The sequence below is a fragment of the Artemia sp. Qi Xiang Cuo genome, chromosome 19 (genome assembly GCF_049724085.1).
Source record: "Artemia sp. Qi Xiang Cuo chromosome 19, ASM4972408v1, whole genome shotgun sequence".
Taxonomy (NCBI): domain Eukaryota; kingdom Metazoa; phylum Arthropoda; class Branchiopoda; order Anostraca; family Artemiidae; genus Artemia; species Artemia sp. Qi Xiang Cuo.
The window spans coordinates 44,080,883-44,103,119 of record NC_142812.1 but is presented as its reverse complement, the minus strand read 5'-3'; the positions used below and the strand labels follow the sequence as shown (position 1 = coordinate 44,103,119).

The 22,237-nt window shown below is 36.5% G+C and overlaps 1 protein-coding gene across 1 annotated transcript in view; it reads left to right on the top strand.

The window, feature by feature from the left end:
- The window catches only part of LOC148940893 (sodium-dependent phosphate transport protein 2B-like), an 82,397-nt gene that overhangs the window by 12,431 nt on the left and 47,729 nt on the right, over positions 1-22,237 (top strand). The window contains exons 2-3 of the mRNA XM_089105172.1: positions 17,555-17,690; positions 21,611-21,751. Coding sequence (XP_088961298.1) covers positions 17,555-17,690; positions 21,611-21,751 — 277 coding nt within the window. The remainder of the gene's footprint in view (positions 1-17,554; positions 17,691-21,610; positions 21,752-22,237) is intronic.

The following is a 22,237-nucleotide window of genomic DNA, read 5'->3' as shown; positions in this document are numbered from 1 at the left end:
GGAGAGAAGTCGTCTTAAGAGAAGAAATCCTACTATGAGAAAAAACTCTTTTTCTTCTTTTCCTGCTTACTGCTCTTCCTCTTTTTCTTCCTCAAAGTTCTTCTTGATGTCCTTTACTTCTGACCTGTGTGGAGACTGATAAGAGAAAGACGTGCACACATCCTTTTCAATCCCTCCCCATTTTGCCGAGATTTTAATTGCTCACCAACGGCTCTTGCTGAAGATCTAATATTTTCCTTAACACTCTCCTTGAAATTCTTGCCCGATCCCCAGTCCTGTAGTGTGGAAGCTGCAAACTTTGATGCAGCAGGCACAAGATAGTTTCTGGCAAGGGGTAGTTCAGAACGAAATAGCCTAGCAAACCAGCTACCAAGACCATAGCCAGACATCGTAGTACGACCCTTGTAGTAGTCCAATCCATTGCCTATTTGATGTGGACTCAAAGCACCAACATAGCAATCGATATCGGGGCAGACGAATGGAATTCTTCTATTGTTCATTTTAGGTGATTGTGTTGTCGCCAACAATGGATCGAAAATGACATGTAATCACTGCTAAGCCTTTTGTTATTGCTAGAGGATCACCCAATTCACTTCTTAGTGATAACTGACAGAGTTCCAAATACGAAGTGTTTACAGGAACATACTGAAGATGCTTTATATTATAGTGATGAACAAGTTCATCAGTTGTTTTTCGTTCAAGAACACGTAGGAGGGGGACATTTGAATTTCCGACTCTCGATGTTTCCACAAAGGATGCATAGAGAAATATGCAAGCGTCTGAGGCAAAACCAGGTGGATAATCACCAAAAATAACTTACTCCATTCTGTAAACGACGCCAGCATTTTTCCCATTGATTGTATTCTATTTAAACCCAAGAACGTCTATCAGATCATCACTGAGAAAAATTATTTCAGTGTCAACAGGTGAGGTAGTGTAAATACTATCGTGTTCCAATGCATAATTAAAATGTAATTTACCATTCCTACGATATGAGATTTTTCTATTGATTGTACGACACAAGTCTGTCATATAATCGTATTCAATATATTTCAATTTGGCATGTGGATATTTGCTAGATTTAAGTGCTTCAACCCATTCATAGTCGACAAAGAGTGTGCAATCGAATGGTATAACTTTTATATCATACACACGATCCTTTCTCAGGATGTCATAGGCATTTTTGAGAATACAGTCGACAAGAACCACTTTATACGCACCGTCAAATTTGATGGCGGGGGAGAGTTTTGTCCAAAAATCACTTGTCGTATTGAAGTCGTTGTAAAGAGGATCGGAAACATTGGACATAAGTGTTACATAGAAATCATTGGGCATTGCCAATATCTTCAACACCGATCAAAGAATCAAAATCAGAGTTGTATCCTAGCCACCAAAAAAGTAACTGTTTCCAACCCCTGTAAGTACGTCTCTTTAATATATTGTCAATTTGATATATTTCACTAGTATTTTTAACCTTTTGAATTTCAAAGTCATAAAAGCCACCGAGAATTTCTTAATCTGTGGTAGCACATAAACGATAAGTTAAGGGTTTAGTGTCTAGGATTTTTGCCACTTTAAAAAGTTTGGTGGACCACAAGTAATTTCGCTTTTCAAAAACATTGGTTGTTCTATTAATTCAAACAGTATCACCAACATTAAATTTTTTTTCTTCTTGATAGTCGTTTCATTGAAATATTGTTGAAGAAAGGTGTAAATTGTATCATGATCAGAATGTTGAACTTCGGCTGGAGTTGAGTTGGACAATGATCGATGAGGTCGTTGATTATAAATCAACATGATTTTATCTAAATCATGAATAAAAGCCGGTGTATTTTTCAATGTACAATATCTTTAAATTTAAAGTCGAATAGTTCTTATCAATCGTTCGGCCAATGCGGTCTTTATAGGACTATGAGTATGATAGAGCAGTGTACTATATTTCACTATTACTTTTGAAACATGGGGATTAACAAATTCACTACCACGATCCGTTTGAATTTTTTTATATGAATCCTGTTCGAGAATAATTTCAATGGCCAGAGCAACTTCAACGCCTCTCTTTGTCCGCAATGGAATTTTATATGCATAGCGACTAAAAACACTGATTACAAGTAGAATGTACTTGTACGGTGAATTGTGACGTCTTTGAATCTCATCTAGAGTTAGGAGATCTGCTTGCATTATATGCAATGGGAAAAAGGCTTTAGTTTTTCGATATTGATTAGCACGAAGTATATGATTTCTATGAAGAGTGTAACTTGATTCATTTTGTAGATAGTCTTGTACATTTTTAGTGTGAACACCAGTGACCTTGGAAAGAGTGGTGGGTGAACTTAAACTCCCCACCTCACCAATATTTTCATAAACACATTTCAGAACTTCAACCATTTTGAACGTAAACACGTTGTGTAACGTCTGCTACCCTTTTTTATACTAATTGTGGTTGGTGATGGTGACTTGACACGTTTTCGCTTTTTCCTTGCCACCACCATTGTCAAGTTTTTTCCACTAGGTGTTCTAGTATTTTCCAAGATTGATTTAAAATCATCTTCTTCTTCTTCTTCTTCTTCATGTTTTAATGGTGTTGTTGTTGTTGATGATGCATGTTCATTTAATTTTTTTAGAATTTGTCTATTGCTAATAAGACTTTTGGGGAAGTTTAATGTATGTAGAAAGTAGTATAGATGAGCGTCAAATGATAATAGTCCTTTACGATTTGTAACCATATCATAGATTAAACCAAGTAGATTATAGCTCTTGCCCTGAATTATAATCCCTTTCCCATTGCTCTCAACTTGAATATGATCTTGACCACTTTCCATGAGATAGGTTAGGAGTCGTTTACTTTGTTAATTCTATTAGTTAGGCAGTAGAGATCCGATGTCTGAAACAATTGAATTCAGGTTCTCGTGCTTTAATTGTCTTCCAGCAGCAGCAGCAGAATCCTATGAAAAAAACTCTTTTTTGTTATCAATACCAGCAGTGAGGTTAATACGATAGGGCTAATATCTTTCCAATCGATCAAGTATGTCCTGAAGTAAAAGCAGCTTTTTATCCTCCTCAATATTCTCGTTGTCAAGGAATTTACTCAAATTGTTCTCAAAGTGTTCCACGGGTGATAGAGTGAGTTCTATTGGAGTCAATTTATAGGGTTTCGCCATTCTCTCACTAGTGAAAACTGTTTACAACTCCTGCAATTATCGGTAGTAAAAGTGTGAAATAGCTACCGCCCGCCTGAAGAAGTCGTTTCTTTTTCAAATTCTTTCCTTTCTTTTTAGAGGCCAGTGTACGTACAATGGAACGATGTTGCTTTGCCTGTTGCTTAACTACTTCTGGCAGTTGAACATTGCCCTCAGTCAAATTTAAACAAAGTTCAGATATTAGATTAATGAAATCATTGTCCATACCATGTTTGAGTATAGCCTTCCTAAGCAATGGTTTTGAAGTGCTTAGAACTGAAAACAGATGTCTATTTTCATGTATTTTCTTCAGTGTCATGATACCAACTAATAGGTCTTTTTAGTGTTCACGGGGAGATATACTTTAATTTCATTGTCGAAAATATCTCTGACTACAAGCAGATCCTCCGTTGTATTTTGATTAAGATCCAATAGGATATAGCCGTAGGGTTTATTAGTTGCCTGATTGTATGCTGAGAGCAAAAATTTATGGGCACCGGGGTATATCTGTTTATTGAGAGTTATTAGCGAGCTAGAATCACGAACAACTCTGTAGATGATATAGTAGGTGCAGTTCAATGCAAGTGTTCGCATATATTTGCTCTGATGAAAGAGATAGTCTAGAACCAGAGTAAGGGAAATCTGTTCATGATGAGAGCGGACGGTGAACAATTGCAGCATTTCCTGGGACGATTGTTCAATAGATTCAGCCAGATCGTCAATAATCAGCCAAGAGTTTGCTTCAATAATTTTGAAAACATCAAGTCCCTGTATGAATTGTATCTGCACCAATCCCGTCGTGGCAATTGCTTTTATTTTATCGTAAGACTCCTGCCCAATACTGTAACAATAGTAGATTTTTTTTCGGCTTTTCCACAAATTTTTTATCACAATTTTTAATTATTTTAGTTAAGAGTGTTGTTTTGCCCGACATTGATGGCCCACACAGAAACGATCTGAATGGTTTTTCAAATTGATACTTGTTCCCTTCAACAGTTCACCTGAACAACTAACTGTAGACTATAGTTGTCTAATGACTAAATAATTTCCCCTACTACTAGTCTGTGTGGTCAAGAACAAAAAAAAATCAATAAAGAATCTTATTTCTTGTAGTATAAAAAACCAGCACTTTACAGAAAACAAAGAAAAATACACTTTTTTAATTTATTTATACAAAAATGCACTAGAAAAAGCACTTAAAATAATATCACTTTTTTTTTAATTTCAATGAAACATGTATATTTACAAAAGCACAAAAATAAATCTGCTCTAAGTAAAAAAAAGATAACTTTGGTAGTGGCGGTGCGCCACTACCCCCCCCCCCCAAAGGCCGCGAGCCCCCCCCCCCCCAAGGTTTTGGGAAAATTTATTTGACTTTAATCAACCCGAGACTTTCCCTATGGATAACACATTCGGCCCGGTCTGAAGTTAAATTGTGCCCCAGGGGGAGGGTAGTCACACCGTCTTGACAAACATAGACCTTGTCGGAAATGGTACTCATTTCTACATTTACAGTAAAGTTCCTGTAGTTGAGGGAACGAATTGCCAGCAATTTGGCTTGTGGAATTGCATTTTCAACAATACAATTCCTATAGATGTCCATGTCGAAATTCTTATCCAAATAGCGCGTGGGTACTCCTTTGCAACGTTTCTTGATTTCCTCGTCGTGTGTTTGTATAAAGTACACCTTCGGACTTACAAACAAACCACGGGAAATCATGTCTCTTCCCGTTTCTGATTTAAAAACTAAACGCTGATTTGGTACCCGACGTTTCACTAGCTCTAGATATAGACCACTCCAATTGGTGTAGTGCATCCGTGAGCTGATAATTTCACCGTGCGCCCAGTCATAAATTAGATTTGGGGTTTTTACTTTTAGCAGTAAAGAATCTGTGTCCCCGTAGAAGACCTCTACTTGCCCCTTCTCCGGCCACTGTACCCTAGCCACATTGTAGTAGAATTACAACATGAGGTTTTTAGAGATCTCCAAGATCGCACTGCCTGCAGCAATATTTTTATTCAGGACAACGCTTCTTCTTTTTCTATTCAATAGTACCATGTCCGGGCCAATGATCGTGAAGGAAGTGTAATTTGGATCGGCAATAATTCGAGCACATTGTTCGGGATCGGTCACGACGTCACAACGATTTCTATTGCGAACACTCTCACACATTTTACCGAAAGCCGAATTCAAAATGAGCTTATAAATTTCTTTTTCGGCTTTCGTTTGTGCTTCAGAACGTTTTTTGATAAAGGTGTCAACAAACGTTTTTAGATAGAGTTGTTGAGTAAACTTGAGCGCTCTATGAACCTTTGTGACGTTGAAACCGTTGTTGCATATCCATTTTAAAGTCACATGATGTACAACAATATTTTTTTTGGGCAGAAGGTCAGCAATAAGTTTTTGTTTTGAAGGTAACCAATGCAATCCGTCCACCTCGACTAAACATCTATTGCGAGGGCTCAAAGAGTCCCTAGTCACAGGTCTATTGATACACGGAAAATCAAAATCCTTTACTGAATCGTGAAGCTCAACTGGTATCTCCCCATCAATTTCAAAAAACCATCCAACCTGCTCATTCTCCTCAACACTTGTCAATGTTGGGGAAATGGGGAGCTTGAGGGTCATTGAGCCATTTATAGTCATTGCAAGGTAGCGCATAATGGGACATGGTCGAGGGGTAGATATAATTCATATCAAGGAAAACTGCATCCGATTTTGTCCCCGTCTTCTCTCCAGTTGGATCAGTTTCCAAGATACGATCCTCGTGAAAAACATATCCACCCCTCATTGACCTTTCGATGAACAACTGCTGAACGATGTCAGTGATTAACCCAATTTTTTTCCCACTAATTTTTAGGATTAGGTCCATCACCAGATGAGAAGATGAAAAATAAAAGCCCAAAGCAAGATTAAATTCTCCATAGATTTTGTCCGTAATTGTACACATAATGTCAAAAAAAGTTAACACATCACTCGACAAATACAGCTTGTAGTAGTGAAACCCATTTTTACACCCTCCCTCTGCCCACACTTTTTTAGCAAAACTGTATTAATCTGGGGTGCACCTACGATCGTGTAGACTGTCATTAACGATTCAATCGAGGGAATAGTTTCCTCGGCGAATCTCGACATGGAACAATAATAATCATAAGGATATATGCCCTTGACCGTCAACAAATCATATAAATCATTTGGAAATTGTTGCTTGAGAAGGGGGAAAGCGTTGCAGCCTTCATCGTGTTTCTGCACTTGAATTAATTCGCTCAATGATTTGGGGACAAAACTGTAGGAATCTAAAAAGCGAATTTTATTCGTGCACTAAATGTCGTCTTCAACAAATCTCCACATAAATTCCAAAACAAGAAACTTTTCCGATGATTTAGGAAAATTTTGTAGGAAAAGCTGTCTATCACCCATGCATCATCCACTGTTCCATTTCTTTGAAGATGTGCCATTGCTGGTAGCACATACTTCAGATCGTAGTTAGAATTATGTATAAAAACCGGAAGAAAGAGTTGCTGTTTAATTGTTAAATTACATGAATTGTGAGCCCACCCCCGAAAGTTACTTTTTCCTGTTGAATTGGGGTTAATAAGGTGATTGTGATCCTGGACAGCGTCTTTTGGGGCAAGAGTACTCCTACAAACCAAACAAATTGTCCCCTTTTCTAGTTCCTGTTGCTCTCTATATGATAATGACATTGGGTAGTTGGTGTGACGCAATCATGAAATTGCGCTGTTTTCTGTTTTTATTAAAGATATCACTAACTTTTCCATGCTACCCTCCTCATCCATAGCCAAAAAAAACTCTTCCAACTACATTTTATTATTGGAATCGCGACGGGCATGCGCATAGGAACACGCAACTAGTTGGTGTTCCTTGACTATATTTGGCCTTGATGGGTCCGATACCTCCACCAGTCTTGATTCACAGTCTAAAGATACTTTATCAACTTGTAGCAGGGAATTTTGGAAATTTTTTAATTGTAAAGTATCTTTGCCTTCTGCCGGCATTTCAATTCTTTGATTGCCATGAATTTTGCAATATTTCATATGATCCGAGAATGTTCTCTCAGATCTAAATGGGGAAAGACACATGGGGCAATAGAGACGTTCCCCTTTCTTCACACCTTGGGATAAGAGTCGACTTATTGCTGTAACGGGGAAAAAATGACCATAGGAATTTACATCTTTGGGAGGCTCGTAAATAACCCAAACCCAATTTTTAACATTATCTACCAACGGTGTCCTGACTGAATATAAAAACCCTTTTTTATTTGGTTTCTTTCCCCCATTTACAAGTTCCGTGTCATAATGGAGAACAACCAGCCCCAACACATCAGTTTCAGTTGGTTTTTCGAATATGGCTATCTCTTTCAAGGCCACAGGATACTTCCCCCCTCAACAATCAAAGTTTACTTTAGGAAAATTTTCTCCGCCGTTACATGCAAGTCCGTCGACATTTTTTATTGTTGAATCTTTTTTTAATGTTTTATGGGCTGCTGCTAAAAATGCATATTTAAAGCATTGCAGCCCCGTGTCAAATCTGAAACCTTGAGCCCCTCCTGTAGTCGTCAAATCTGGGTGATATTTTATTCGTTGACTACTCCAAACCCCCGACCCCCCTCTTAAAAATAAAGTTTTTTTTAAATCTACTGAGATTCAGATCCATGTGTTCAATGTATAAAATTGTGGACCCGCTTCCCCTCTCGTTAAATGTGTCCAAAGTCGAAATTAATTTATTTACCTAGTTGAAAAAGTTACCCTCAAATTCATTTATACCAAGGTAAAAAGTCTGGTTACCAGTTTAAAAATTAAAATAAAAAATATCCCCAGATGTTCCCTATTGTAAATAAACTTTTTGATTTACTGATGCTTTAACCCCCCCCCCCCTTGACCCCCCCAATTCTGAATCCCAATCTCAATAAGTGCTCGAATTTGGTTGATTTAGGTATGAAGAACATTTACAGGGTCTGTTAGAATAAAACTCCCGTCAACCGCGTTTTCCTTGAGAGGGTTAAAATCTACCCTATATGTTTGTAAGTGACCTAGAGCAGACTCTAACAAATAAAATTCACGTAGTTCCGGAGATATGACACTATTTTCATGTCCTGCACCTATTTGTACAGGATCCAATTCACTAATTATAAAATCATCGTCAAAAATATCCCCGGGACCATTAGGTCCAACAATTTGCATAAGGCTGTCCATTTCTTCAGTTGTAAATTGAAAATCCAAGGGGATACCAAATAACATACCTACACTAACATCATCATCCGGCAAGAGGGGATAATTGCCCATGATACTTTGAAGTCCCGGGCCAGGGAAGTCAGTTGTTTTCGTAGCTTCCCCCTTTAACTAGAAAATTAATGGATTGAGTTTTTTTTCTTTGACGAAAGTTTTATCACAATTATAGCACACTTTTTTTTTTCTTAGTTGGATTTATCAAACAATTTTTTTTTGAGTAAAGTTTTATCATAATTATAGCACACTATTTATTTCTTAGTTGGATTTATCAAACAATTTTTTTTTTAGTAAAGTTTTATAATAATTATAGCACACTATTCATTTCTTAGTTGGATTTATCAAACAATTTTTTTTTTTAGGAAAGTTTTATCATAATTATAGCACACTATTTATTTCTTAGTTGGATTTATCAAAAAAAAAATTTTAGGAAAGTTTTATCATAATTATAGCACACTATTTATTTCTTAGTTGGATTTATCAAACAATTTATTTTTATTTTTTTTAGGAAAGTTTTATCATAATTATAGCACACTATTTTTTTTCCTAGTCGGATATCATTACGTTGTTATTGAATTTGCAATATTCATTATACTATCTCAATGAATTATCGAGTAGACGCGGCGCATGCACCACTCACACATGCACACACACAGAGACGAGACAAACACAGAGGCGGCACACACACACACGCAAAAACACCAAACTAAATAGGGAAAAACATTAAGTCGTTATTGAATTTGAAAGATTCATTATACTATCTCCATGAATTATCGGGTAGACAGAAAAAATAAGCAGCGCATGCACCGTTCACACACACACACACACACACACACACACACACACAACAAAATAGTGAAAATCATTACGTCGTTATTGAATTTGCACTATTCATTATACTATCTCAATAAATTATCTAGTAGACGTGGCGCATGCACCGCTCACACATACACGCACACACACACACAAACACACAACAAAATTTCAAGAAAACCATTTTGTTCAGCATAGGCGAAAATATAATAAATATGTCTTTCAGGATGAATTAATTCCCCACACTTCCTGGGGGAAGGTCTGCAAGTTATGAATTGTGCCCACTATTTACATATAGTATTGGTTAATGGGAAGTATAAAGACGTTTCAGGAGGGTTTTTTTATGATGGGGAAGGGGGGTAACGGAGGAGGGGGTTACGGGGGAGGATCCTTCCTTATCTAATGTATAGAGTTGTTTAAGTTAGTTATTTAATATAATGCGTTCTGGACGGCCTACTTTCTATAATTCTTTTTGTAGTTCCATAATTTTGTTACTAGAGTATTATATTCTCATCATATTTTGGTATATTTCATTATGATGCCTGCTTTTCATAATTCTTTTTGTAGTTTCCATCATTTTGTTACTAAAGTATTATATTCTCATTATGTTTTGGTATATTTCATCATGATTAACATAACTTCATTTGCATAACTTCCGACCCATGCACAATGGGCGTGTGGAGTTTATGTTATCCCCACATACATAGTTGATGGAACTTTCAATTATTTCGAATGAAATATTCTTCTTTGTTGAAATATTCTTACAGGTTGAAATTACGTTTCTAACCCCTATATATATTCCAGTAGCCTATAAGTAATTATGTCTCCGAAGCCAGATAGAAACGTGTTGTGGAAACAAATTATGCGACGTCATAATTTCTACTTCAATAATTCTTAATTTTCTCATAACTTTTGATGGATTAAGTTAAACGAAATGATTTAAAGATATTGAAAATCAGTATTAAAATACAATTCGGTTGATATGTATATTGAAAAAATTACAGCACCCGGATCAAACATAAGAAATAATGATATGGAAATAAATATACGCCATTCATATCTGATTTATTTAGAAAGCCGGGTTTTATTTTTGACTAATAAGAATAGAAAGTATTAAGATACATTTGATTTATTAAAAATACTTGATCATTTATAAAACTTGTTTTATTTTTGACTAGTAAGAATACATTTGATTAAGATATAACTGATGTAATAAAAAATATTTCGTTACTAAGAAACTCGTGTTTTTTTTTTTTTTTTTTTTAATAAGAATACGTATGGTTGAGATACATCTGATTTATTAAAAGAAAATGATCATTTAAGAAAAATTAGTTTGAATTTTGAGTAATAAGAATGCACTCGGTTAGGATATATTAGATAATTTAAGAAAGTTGGGTTTTATTTCTAATTAACAAGAATACATATTTATTTTCGGATATTAAAAAAATATTTGATCATTTAAGAAACTAGGGTTTTATTTTTGATTAATGAAAATACACACAGTTAAAATACATCTGATTCGTGGTAACGAACTGTAAGTAAGGAGCGACACGGCTCAGTAGTAACCGAAACTTTAAAAACCGGAATTTTGATACCCATAGAGACATCAAAAGAATTATATTATTATGCTGATTTCAAATATATAAGATTGATCAAGTTTACTTTTGATTATCAAAAGCTACGCGCCTGAGAAAATTTGCCTTATTTTCGAAAAACGGAAAGAAACACCCCCAAAAATTCATAGAACTTTAGTGAAAATCACACCATCGGATTTAGCGTATCAGGAAAAACTACTGCGGAAGTTTCAAGTTCCTATCTGCAAAAATGTTGAATTTTGTATTTTTTGTCTGAAGAAAGATCATGGATGCGTGTTTATTCCTTTTTTCTTTTTTTTTTACAAATCTACTATTTGTAATAGCAATAAAGTAAAAATGCTCACATTTCCAAATTCAGACTGTAGTTGAGTGCCGTATGGTCCTGGCAAAGCATGAGGGGAGATAGATGTGGTGGTGGCTGCGATGTCACTGGCTTGGAGGGTTGGAGCAGCGGGGCTCACCATCATGTGAGCAACCATCCATTCTCTTTTCAGCTTTCTACCTGGCTGCATGGGGGCTGGCATGGGTGGGTCTTCGGCAGGCAGCGCCGGTCTGGAATGGATGTGAGTAGCTCCCAATGGGCCACCTATCTCCACTTGTTTCATTGGAGTAACGCCTTTAGCCTTAGCTCTCTTTTCCGGGGGGGGGGAGTAATTGTATGAATCCTCATCCTTAAAAAGAAGATAAAATTTAGCATGGAAACGATCCCCTTTTTTACAGAAGAAAAAATTAGTCTGCACAAAGAGTCCCACCCCCCCGTTACTTTTCATGCGAAGAAATAGTTTGTTTTTTCACCTTACAATGAAGGTGTTAGAATTGATACACTGCCCCCTTCCCCGCCGAATATTTTTATAAAAGCCTCTTATTCATCTATTAAACCCATTTGCTTTCATCAAATACATTGAAAATAGAATATCTCGTTTAATTTGACAAAAAAAAACTCTTTGTCAACGTGTCTTGAATAACACGAACACATGTGTTATTAATCTATGCGATAACACAATCCTGTAATGTCTGCTTCTAAAACCGATCATTTTTGTAACATGGATTATAAACACAGATGGTTCTATTTAAGCCGATAAAGAAAGCTAATTTTAAAAGCATGAAGGGGAAAATGACATTTTTTGAACGAAAAGAACTATTTCAAAACAATTACAATCGTAAACAAAGGAGGGGGGAGGAAGGATTTTATTTACATAATAGAAACAAATACCATACTTTGCGTTTTCTAGCGAGTATACTCATCATATTTTAAGGTTTGTATTGTTGGAGGGGGGAGGGGGGCTAAGTCCCCCTGAAATTTGAATTTACTGGTAAAATGCTTTTTTTTTGGAAATAAATTAAGAAATTCAGTAAACTATACTCACGTTGAAAATAGAAATATCCATTGTTTCAAAGTTAATAATAATCGATGTATTATCTAGAATATATCAAAACATAATGAAAATTAAATCGTAATGTATGAACATTTTATACAAAAATCTCAAGGACGAATAAAAACTAGTCCTTTATTTTTAACCAATCACCACTCGAGTTACCGTATATTGAGCAAGCACCAATGTCTATGATTGGCTCCTAAAAAATGAGTGTTGTCTCAAAAACCGGTTCGGTTGACTTATATAATTTTGACAATACTCACAAAAGATGTTTGACCACATTATACCTTGCCAACTTTTAAGGTCGTAGAATAGCATGGGAATTCCTATAGCTTCAAGCAAAATGGAAGGCCATGTGAAAGGATACTCACTCTCTTTGAAAAGGTGTATAGCTTTTATAGAAATGTTTTCCTATAGCTTCAAGCAAATAGCATGGGAATTCCTATGGCAGTTCCTATGGTCCTATTGCGGTCGGCAAATAGCATGGTCATATTGCGGTCGGCAAATAGCATGGGAATTCCTAGTGCGGTCGGCAAATAGCATGGGAATTGCTATGGCGGTCGGCAAAGTATAACTTAGCACTCTACTAATACTTTTTATGAAAACCCTATATGCCCCCAGGGCATAACTTAAAACCCTTGCCCTGAACTGGGAGGGGGGCTGTCATCCTCAAAAACCTAATTTCCAGAACTTTCAACTTCTCGAACAAAATGGCTATCTCAAAATTTTGGTTGGACGTGTTTGGGTAAAAGGTGGGCTTGAGGGGGTGAGTTGCCCTCCAATCACTTTCAACTATTAAAAAGGGCACTAGTTCTTTGAATTTCCAATCGAATGAGTCTTTTTGAAGTTTCTACGACAACGCTCTCTATAAAAATTTTATATGCCCCCAGGGCATGACTTAAAACCCTTGCCCTGAAGGCTGTGGAGAAGTGTCCTCCTCAAAAACATAATTTTTATCTGGAAATCAATTACGCTTAACAAAATGGCTATCTCAAAATTTTGATTAGATGTTTTTGGGGAAATGGTGGCCGTGGAAAGGGTGTTAGTTGCCTTCTAATCACTTTCGACTAAAAATGGAACAAGCCACTTCAATTTCCATTCGAATGAACCCTTTTCAAAGTTTCTGTGACACCTCTTTCGATACGAAGTGCCCTAGTCTAAAGAAAAAACTAATAAACAATACATTGTGCCAACATTGTTCTTTACTTGGGCAGCGCGATTGCGCTTCCTATGATATGTAAACATCTACAATGTAGATAAACATCAGAGAAGTGCGATGGCTTTCTAGAGGTCGCGATGGCTTCGGCTGCGTAGACGATCAAACGTCATGCAAAATTTACATCAATGCAGACATTAATACCCCTTTCCGTTTGCCCAAAATTCTGCCGTAAAAATATTGTGAACAGCTTATTCAACAACAGTTGTGTTCGTCGAAACTTTTGAATAAATACTAACATTTTTAGGAGTGTCATTTTAAATCATTTATAGGAGGGCTAATTGCCCTCCGATCTCTTTTGACTCTTAAAAAGTGAACGAGAACTATCAATTTCAAATCAAATGAACCTTCTCCGAAGTTTAAACGAGCATCCCTTCCATAAAAACCATATATGCCCCCACAGCTTTACTTACAACGCCTGCCTCCGGGCCCTGGGGGGTTGATTTAACACAGGAGTTTTTTTTATCTGACCTTTAACTATTTTCAATGAAATGGTTACTTTAAAAATGTCATCGCTTAGGCTTGGGAAAAAAGGGTGTGGGGGAGGGGGGGGGCTAGTTGCCCTCGGATATCTTTTGACTCTTAAAAAGTGAAATAGAACTTTCAATATCCAATCAAATGGGCCCTCTCTGAAGTTTATACGAGCATCTATTTCATAAGAGCCATATACGCCCCCAAGATAACACTTAAAACACCTACCCCCCGGGCCCTGTGAAGTTTTTTTGAGGCTGGAGTTTTGTTATCTAATTTTTTAACAATTTAAAAAAAAACTTGCGGTATCAAAATTTTATGGCGGATGGGCTTAGGGAAAAAAGGGCATGGGGAGGGGGGGGCTAGTTGCCCTCGGCTCTCTTTTGACTATTAAAAAGTGAACTCGAACTTTCAATTTCCCATCAAATGAGCCCTCTCTGAACTTTGTACGAGCATCCCTTTCATAAGAACCATACATACCTTTAGGGCATAACTAAGAACGCCTTCCCCCGGGCCCTGGGGGGGTTGTGTCGACACCTGTATTTTTTTTACCTGCCTTTTGAACGATTTTTAACTTAATGGTTATCTCAAAATTTTTATCAGAAGCATTCGGGGAAAAGGGGCGGGGGGGGGGACTAGCTGCCCTCCACTCTCTTTTGACTCTGAAAAGCTGTACTATAACTTTCAATTTCCAATCAAATGAGCCTTCTCTGAAGTTTTTGCAAGCATGCCTTCCGTAAGAACCATATATGCCCCCAGGGCATAACTTATAGCGCCTGCCCTCTGGCCCTAGGGGACTGTGTCGACCCCGGAACTTTCGTTATATGGTCTTTGAACTATTTAAAAAAATGGCTATCTCCAAGTTCTTATCAGATGGGTTTGAGAAAAAAAACGCATAGAGGGGGGCGGGGGGCTAGGTGGCCTCCAATCTGTTTTGGCTCTTAAAGAGTGAACTAGAACTTTCAGTTTCCAATAAAATGAACCCCCTTTGAAGTTTATACGAGCATCCCTTCCATAAGAACCATACATGCCCCCAAGGCATAACTTACAACACCAGCCCCCGGGCCCTGGGGGGTCGTGTCGACAACGGAGTTTTTGTTATATAATCTATGAACTATTTTTAACAAAAAAGCTATCTCAAAATTTTGTCGGATGCATCTGGGGAAAAAGGGCGTGGGGGGGCTGGTTACCCTCCGATATCTTTTGATGCTTAAAAATTGAGTTAGAACTTTCAATTTCCAATCAAATGAGCCCTCTCTGAAGTTTATAAGAGCATACCTCCCATAAAAACCATATATGCCCCCGGGGCAAAACTTATATCTCTTGCCCTGAAGACTGAGGGGGGTGGGGAGAGTGTCCTGCTTAAGGATATAATTTGCACAACTTTCAACCACGTTGAACAAAATGGCTATCTCAGAATTTTGATTAGATATTTTTGGGGAAATAGTGGGCGTGGAAGGGATGCTAGTTGCTTTCCAATCCCTTTCAACTATTAAAAAGGACACTAGACATTTAAATTTCCAATCGAATGAGCCCCTTTTGAAGTTTCTTCGACAATGTTTTCTATAGAATAAAACCTTATATACCCCCAGGGCATAATTTACCATCCTCGTCCTGAGGGCTGTGGGGAGGGGTTGTCATCCTCAAAGACCTAATTTCCAGAATTTTCAACTACGTTGAACAAAATGACTATCTCAAAATTTTTCGTTTTCGTATTATAATTATTTAAATTTCTTAGATTTTTTATAATAAAAGTTAAATTTCTTTGTCACAACTACTTTTAAGGACTCGTTTTATAGCTGTCAAATAGGAAGATATTTCAACAAAAGCTTGTATCAACTGATTTTTCAACAAATAAATTGCGTCTTGAAACTCCTACTCATTTCTTACATAACCAAACGATCTAAGGATTATGGCTGAATGATAGGTACCTAGGTTAGGTTACGTATTTAATATATGCTATGCTTTGCCCCCCACCCCCCCTAATGTTCAAATATATAGCCCAAATTTGTTTCTAAAATATTATATATTCATCATATTTTATTTGATTACCATTAACCAAACTAGCACTATATAAAAGAGTCCGTTTAATAGAAGAGTACCCATTTTTCCATGAAAAAATTTTTTTTTTAAGTCTAAGGGGGAAAGAGGGCTAATGCCGCCAACCCATTGAAACGAAAATATTCTAGAAAACGAATAATTATTCGTTTAATAAAAAATGACACTAGACATTTAAATTTCCAATCGAATGAGCCACTTTTGAAGTTTCTACGACAAAGCTTTATATGAAAAAACCTTATATGACCCCACGGCATAACTTACAATCCTTGCCCTAAGGGCTGTGGGGAGGGGTTGTCATCCTCAAAGACATAACTTCCCAAACTTTCAATGACGTTGAACAAAATTACTATCGCAAAATTTTGATTGGTTGTCTTGGGGGGAAAGGTGGGTGCAACCGGAGGGTTAGTTGCCCTCCAATCACTTTTGACTATTAAAAAGGGCACTAGCCCTTAGAATTCCCAATTGAATGAGCCCTTTTTGAAGTTTCTACGACAGTTTTACAACCCTCAGTTTACAACCCTCGACAGTTTTACAACCCTCGACAGTTTCACAACCTTACAACCCTCATAACTTACAACCCTTGCCCTGATAGCTGTGGGGGGGGGAGTGTCCTCCTCAAAAATATAGTTTCTATTTGGATTTCAGCTACGTAGAACAAAATGGATATCTGAAAATTTTGATCGGATGTTTTTGGGGAAATTTTGGGCGTTGAAGGGGTGTTAGTTGCCTTCCAATCACTTTTGACCCTTAAAAATGGTACTAGAACTCTCGATTTCCAATCAAATGAGCCCCCCCCCCTTGAAGTTCATATGACGACCCCCTCCATATGAAGTGCCTCTGGGGAAAAAAATAAATAAATAATAAATAAATAAACAATAAATCCTTGGAGCCGAATGGCCTTTACTATAGGAAACGCTAGCCTCTGATAAATTATATGCATTGTACAACAATGAAATTGTATACAATTATATAAAACAAAATGCTTTAACTATATGAGATTGTGCTTTTCCTTAAAAATTTTGGGGCAATCAGAGATTTGGTGATCAGAATGCAATCCCCTTGTACAGGCACATACATAAGACATATTATTAGGAAAGAAGAGGTAAGTCTTTCAAAATTAAACATAAGCTAGTTATGTTTAAATAATTTATGAGACTACACTGGTTAATCATGACAAAAAAAAATCACAAAGAAGAGAGAAACGAGGACAATAACAGCCAGTGAAAAACGGAAGACAAAATTATGCAAATATTTCGGTTTATACCTCCACTCAACCGTCGTCAGTGCAGAATAATAATAAAAATGCAAATGAAAGTCCAAAGGACAATATAAAAACCAAACCTCAGAATAAGCGCTGAAACTATAATAAGGACCCCTTCGAAGTAACGATGAAAGGGAATAATTTTTTCTTCTGTTTTTGACTGACTGTTATTGTCCTCATTTCTCTCTGTTTTGCAATTTTTTGTTTTGCTTGAGATATGAAAATGAAGAGAACGCATTGATATCCGTGGCCGTATCGCTAGCCCTTGGATATATTTTTTCCGGGCCAAGCGCATGTAGTAGAAACGAATTCAAGAACTAGAAATATTTTCATAGGAAGAGCGAGGACAGAGGGCTGGAGACTTGAAGCTAAGAATTGGAGACACTTGGGAGGAAAAAGTTGTCGAAGTAAAAGAAGAAGAGGACCCATGGAAGACAGCAGACTTGATTGATGACTCACCAGCTTGGTCAGGTTAGGGAATATATTTATTTTAATGTTTTCTATGTCAATAAAAGGAAAACTTGATTTTCAACAAATAAGATAGTCTCAATAATTGTTCAAATGTATTCATCTACTTCAATGTGGATTTCGCTTCAAGTAGTTAATTAAATTTGTTAAAAGACCACGAAACAGATACATGACTCAGGCTTTTTATTCATTTTTATTTTATGCACAGGATTTTATTTTTGGCACATTTTAGCGCTTTGTTAGTTTTAGTTACTTTTGTTCTGTAGTCCTGGTCTAAGTACGTTTAGATCTAATTCTTTAGTATCTAGACTTTAGGGTGGAAAGGGCCAAGGGACTGACTTTTAAAAAGATTTTAAACACCAATGACAAGTTTTTTGTTTTTTTTCAAGTCTTTAGCTTTGTATGTACAACGTTAGGAGCCAATCAAGGCAAGTTATTTTATGATGATAAAGTAAATGAAAAATGTGAGAAATTACAGTGAGAAAATGGTGAGAAATTACAACAAAATTGTTTGAGAAATTACGGTTGCTGTATGCGCCGCAATCAAGCAAAGAACGAATTTCTGCCAAAAGTAGGCCTAACCAAAAATTTAAAAAAGCGTTTTATGTCAAGTGAGGAAAAATTACCTTTTTAAGGTGGTTCAGGAATAGTAATTATTATTTTGATTGATGTTGATGGTAAAAGTTTATTGTGAAAACAAAACTTCGATTCTATCATGGAATATAAATTGAAAAGTTTCTGATAAGATTCCTATTTTGACCCAGTTGCTCAATGAATATGATATTATTTGCCTCCAAGAATATTTTTTGTCAGCAGACAAAAGAGAATTGATCAAAATCTCGTCGGATTGCACTGTGTTTTCCTATCCGGAAAAAAAAACAATGGCAACGTGTGGACGCCCCTCCGGTGGCCTCGCCATTTTGACTCGCTTACCCTGTAAGTTGATCGAAGTATATTCTCATATTTCTGCAGTGTCATATCTGAACACGTCCATAATGAATGTTTACCTACCTACAAAGTATTGTAAGGAGACAACCGACGCAAAGTTTATGGGGGCTTGCAAAAAACTGTGTAAGCTGATCAAGAAAAACGCAAAATCCGCCGCAGTGACGCGCTTGATATTAATAGGTTACTTTAACTGTGATTTGACTGATAAAATGCTCCCCAGAAGACAGCTCCTTTGGAGCTCCATTCCTCCTTAGTATTCATTAGTTGACAAAAATGAATCCTATACCTATGTTGGCTGCAGCTCTTCAACCTCGAACCTCGATTAAGTTGTTTCTTCCTTTCCCATTAAACAAGCCGTTGTACTTTCATGAAGGCTACTATTCTGACCACTTACCTATTTGTGCGACAATTGAGTGCAATGTCGAAAGCAAAACCCCACAAGAGGAAAAGTGGTTTTATGTTCAAGACTGGAGTCACGTTGATCGTCAGTTATTCATGTCCGAGTGTGACATGTTACTCAACAAAATTAAAGTTCCTGTTTTTACTACTTACTTCAGAATGCAGGTCGTATATTAGTGAGTACGAGATCGAAATATAACTTACGAGTTATCTTGCAGAAATCAACCACGCGTTTCAATGCGCAGAAAAGTATGCAGTTCCATCCAGACGTGTTCGCAAAAAGACGGAAGTCACCGACTGGTTCAAAAATCAGTCTTGCTGCAGCTTGCGATTCAGCTAAATTGTGGCTACTCAAGTTAACTTTTGGCTAGACTCGGTAATTAAAAAAGAAAAAAAAAATACCAACAAACATTCTGTATCTGATCATTCATAGTAATGAATAGTAAATTGACTTACTTTAGATAATGCTGTAGGTCCAAATTGGGTCTACAGGATTACCCCAGAACACCCCAGTCCAATTACCCCCGAAGCCAGAGAATTTGCGTGGAAATGACGAATATTCACAAATTGGAACAGAGTAGCTGTTTCTGTCCCCCTGGAAGAGAAAAAATAAATATATTGCAACTTTGTGTAGTATTTTGAGGAAACAAGGACACTTTCTACCAAAAAAAGTATCCTTAAACATTCTTAAGACCGTAAGTTAAAAACCGTAAGCTAAAGCAAGAAAGCTTTAAGTACCTTGAGAGCACCTTTAAATCTGACGGAAGCCTTGGGTACTAAATTACCATGCTTAAACATACCGTACTCCCTGAAATTTAAACTTAGACTGTTTTAAAGCAACGTTCTCTCCGTGCTGTTGCACTAATACGGATCTTAGCCTTTGTTTAGGCAGCTTGAAAAGTGAATCAACTGATTTGAGAATAACTATCTTAAACAGATCTTTGGTATTTAATGGACAGACAGAATCTTTGGTATTTAATTGACAAACTGCTACGGATAAACTTAAAAGCAGTGGATGGTGCTGTGGGGGGCACATGGTGAGAATGGTCGTAGGTTGTATGGACCAAGAAGTTTGGCCTTGGGTCCATCCCGGAATCAGAAGACACATACGTCAGAGACTGGACTTAGACGTTATTTCGAGAAGGATGCCACACTATCAAGGACAGTCCTTGAAGGTCTTTGGCCAAAAGCGCTGGAGAGGCCATTGTGGAGGGGTCATTGTTTAGAGGCACCGCTATCACCTTATGCACAAGCCGGCGCGGAGAGACCTAGGTCTAAGTGAATAAAAAAGGATATTAAAACATAAAACGAACAGAATAATAATTCCCGTAGCTTACCTCCCTCAAACTTCTGTTACTAAAGTTTTTTTTTCTACCATTGCTTCAAGGACAAAACTCACACAAGAGCATGATACAAACAGTTTGAATTTTCATTAATACAATACATCGACAATAGAAGGGCTTATTCTTGCTCTTTGCTTTAAACATTCAATTCCAATGTCTTGGGAGGTAATTGGTAAATAAAACGCATATAATTACCAACATACAATGTTTGTTGCACTCCGGTATGCGTTTTGTATAGTACTAGTTCCTCATATGCATTGCATTTTCAGCTCGTTCTGAGTTTAATACTGCTCACTATCTTCATTAAAACAAATACTTTAAAACGGAAGTAAATCGAATGTTTTGGCACATGGTGATATTCTTTTGTTGTGTAACACAAAATATGGTTGCAGGAGCAAAATTCAACTATTTTGAGAACCTAACAATTATTTTTTTTTGATTTTTTTGATTAATTAATTATTTTTGAGAACCTAACAATTATTGAGAACCTAAAAATTCAATTATTTTCAGAGCCTAACCTAAGATTCACTTGAGTCGTTCTTTTTTTTCCAGTAAACACAAACGGTAAAAAAAAACCAGCAGTTTTAATCAAAACCAACTGTTTTAACCAAATTTATTGTTTTTGGTGACAAATTCTCGTTTTTATTGAACAAAAAATCTTGCTTTTGACGAAAACACAAGTTGGCCCCTTGTGTGATCTGAAACTTTCCTACTATTTATTTTAACGATACCCTCACTGATATTCACTATGACAAATGGATAGGCTATTCCGAAGTGATTCATATTAAATCCAGAAAGAAAAAGGTGAAACAAAAAAAAGAACCTGAAATGAATATACATTCCTAGCAATGATTGCAATCTAAAAACTAAAAAATGTGCTGGTTTAATTGGTATTTAATAAAGGTTTAAGAACCAAAAAAAATCGTCTGATATCACTTTGGTGAAAACCAACAAATTTTTTTTTTCGTATTATAACGTCATTTAATGAGTCACTACCAATGGAAATGAGTAATTCATCTTCTCTTTTACTTATTAGAATAAAATTCCACATTTATTTTTCACAGTTATGTTTACTTATTCAGGTTAGTAAAATCAGTTGTCGAATCATTTGTCACATCAGTTAGTCAAATCAGTTGCCAGACAGTTAGTCAAAGTTAATCATCAGTAGCTAGTCAAATCAGTTGCCAGGAAGTCCTACCAATATTTTGAACTCAGCATAAATTTTATTTTTAGAGCTTTCGGGGAAGGAAAAAGTCAAGCGAGTGGTCATAGGAATACTGAAAACCATTGGCCTCTTGGTGAACCTGTACGTTTTTGTTGTATCTTTGGATCTTCTTTCAACTGCATTCCAGCTCCTTGGTGGAAAAGCAACTGGTAGGTTACAAACAAGAAGCCTAGAAACTAGGTTCCAGAATTAGTTTCTAAAATTCTTGTGCATAAATTTTGTTATTTCTAGCTTCAATAATTTTAGCAGCATATTCAATAGAAAGAATTAAATGGTGAACTGAAGAGCAGAAACTAACATCAGTTGGGCTCAAAGCCCTTATGCCTTCCCAAGGCCAGAACATAATTTGCACTTTACTGAAAAAAAATAAATGTTTTTACTTTTATAACTTTGATAAATCAAATAATATTAAAATTTTGAATACTAAATATTAGTATATGTATATTAAACTCACAATGCACATTCATTTGTATTTTTTTCAGTACAGTGCAAATTATGTTCTGGCCTTGGGAAGGCATAGGGGTTTTGAGCCCAACTTATGTTAATTTCTGCTCGTTTTGTGTTTGAATCGGTTATTTATTGTAATTTCTGTTCGTTTTGGATTTCATTTATTTATCAATGCTTATTGGTGGTAG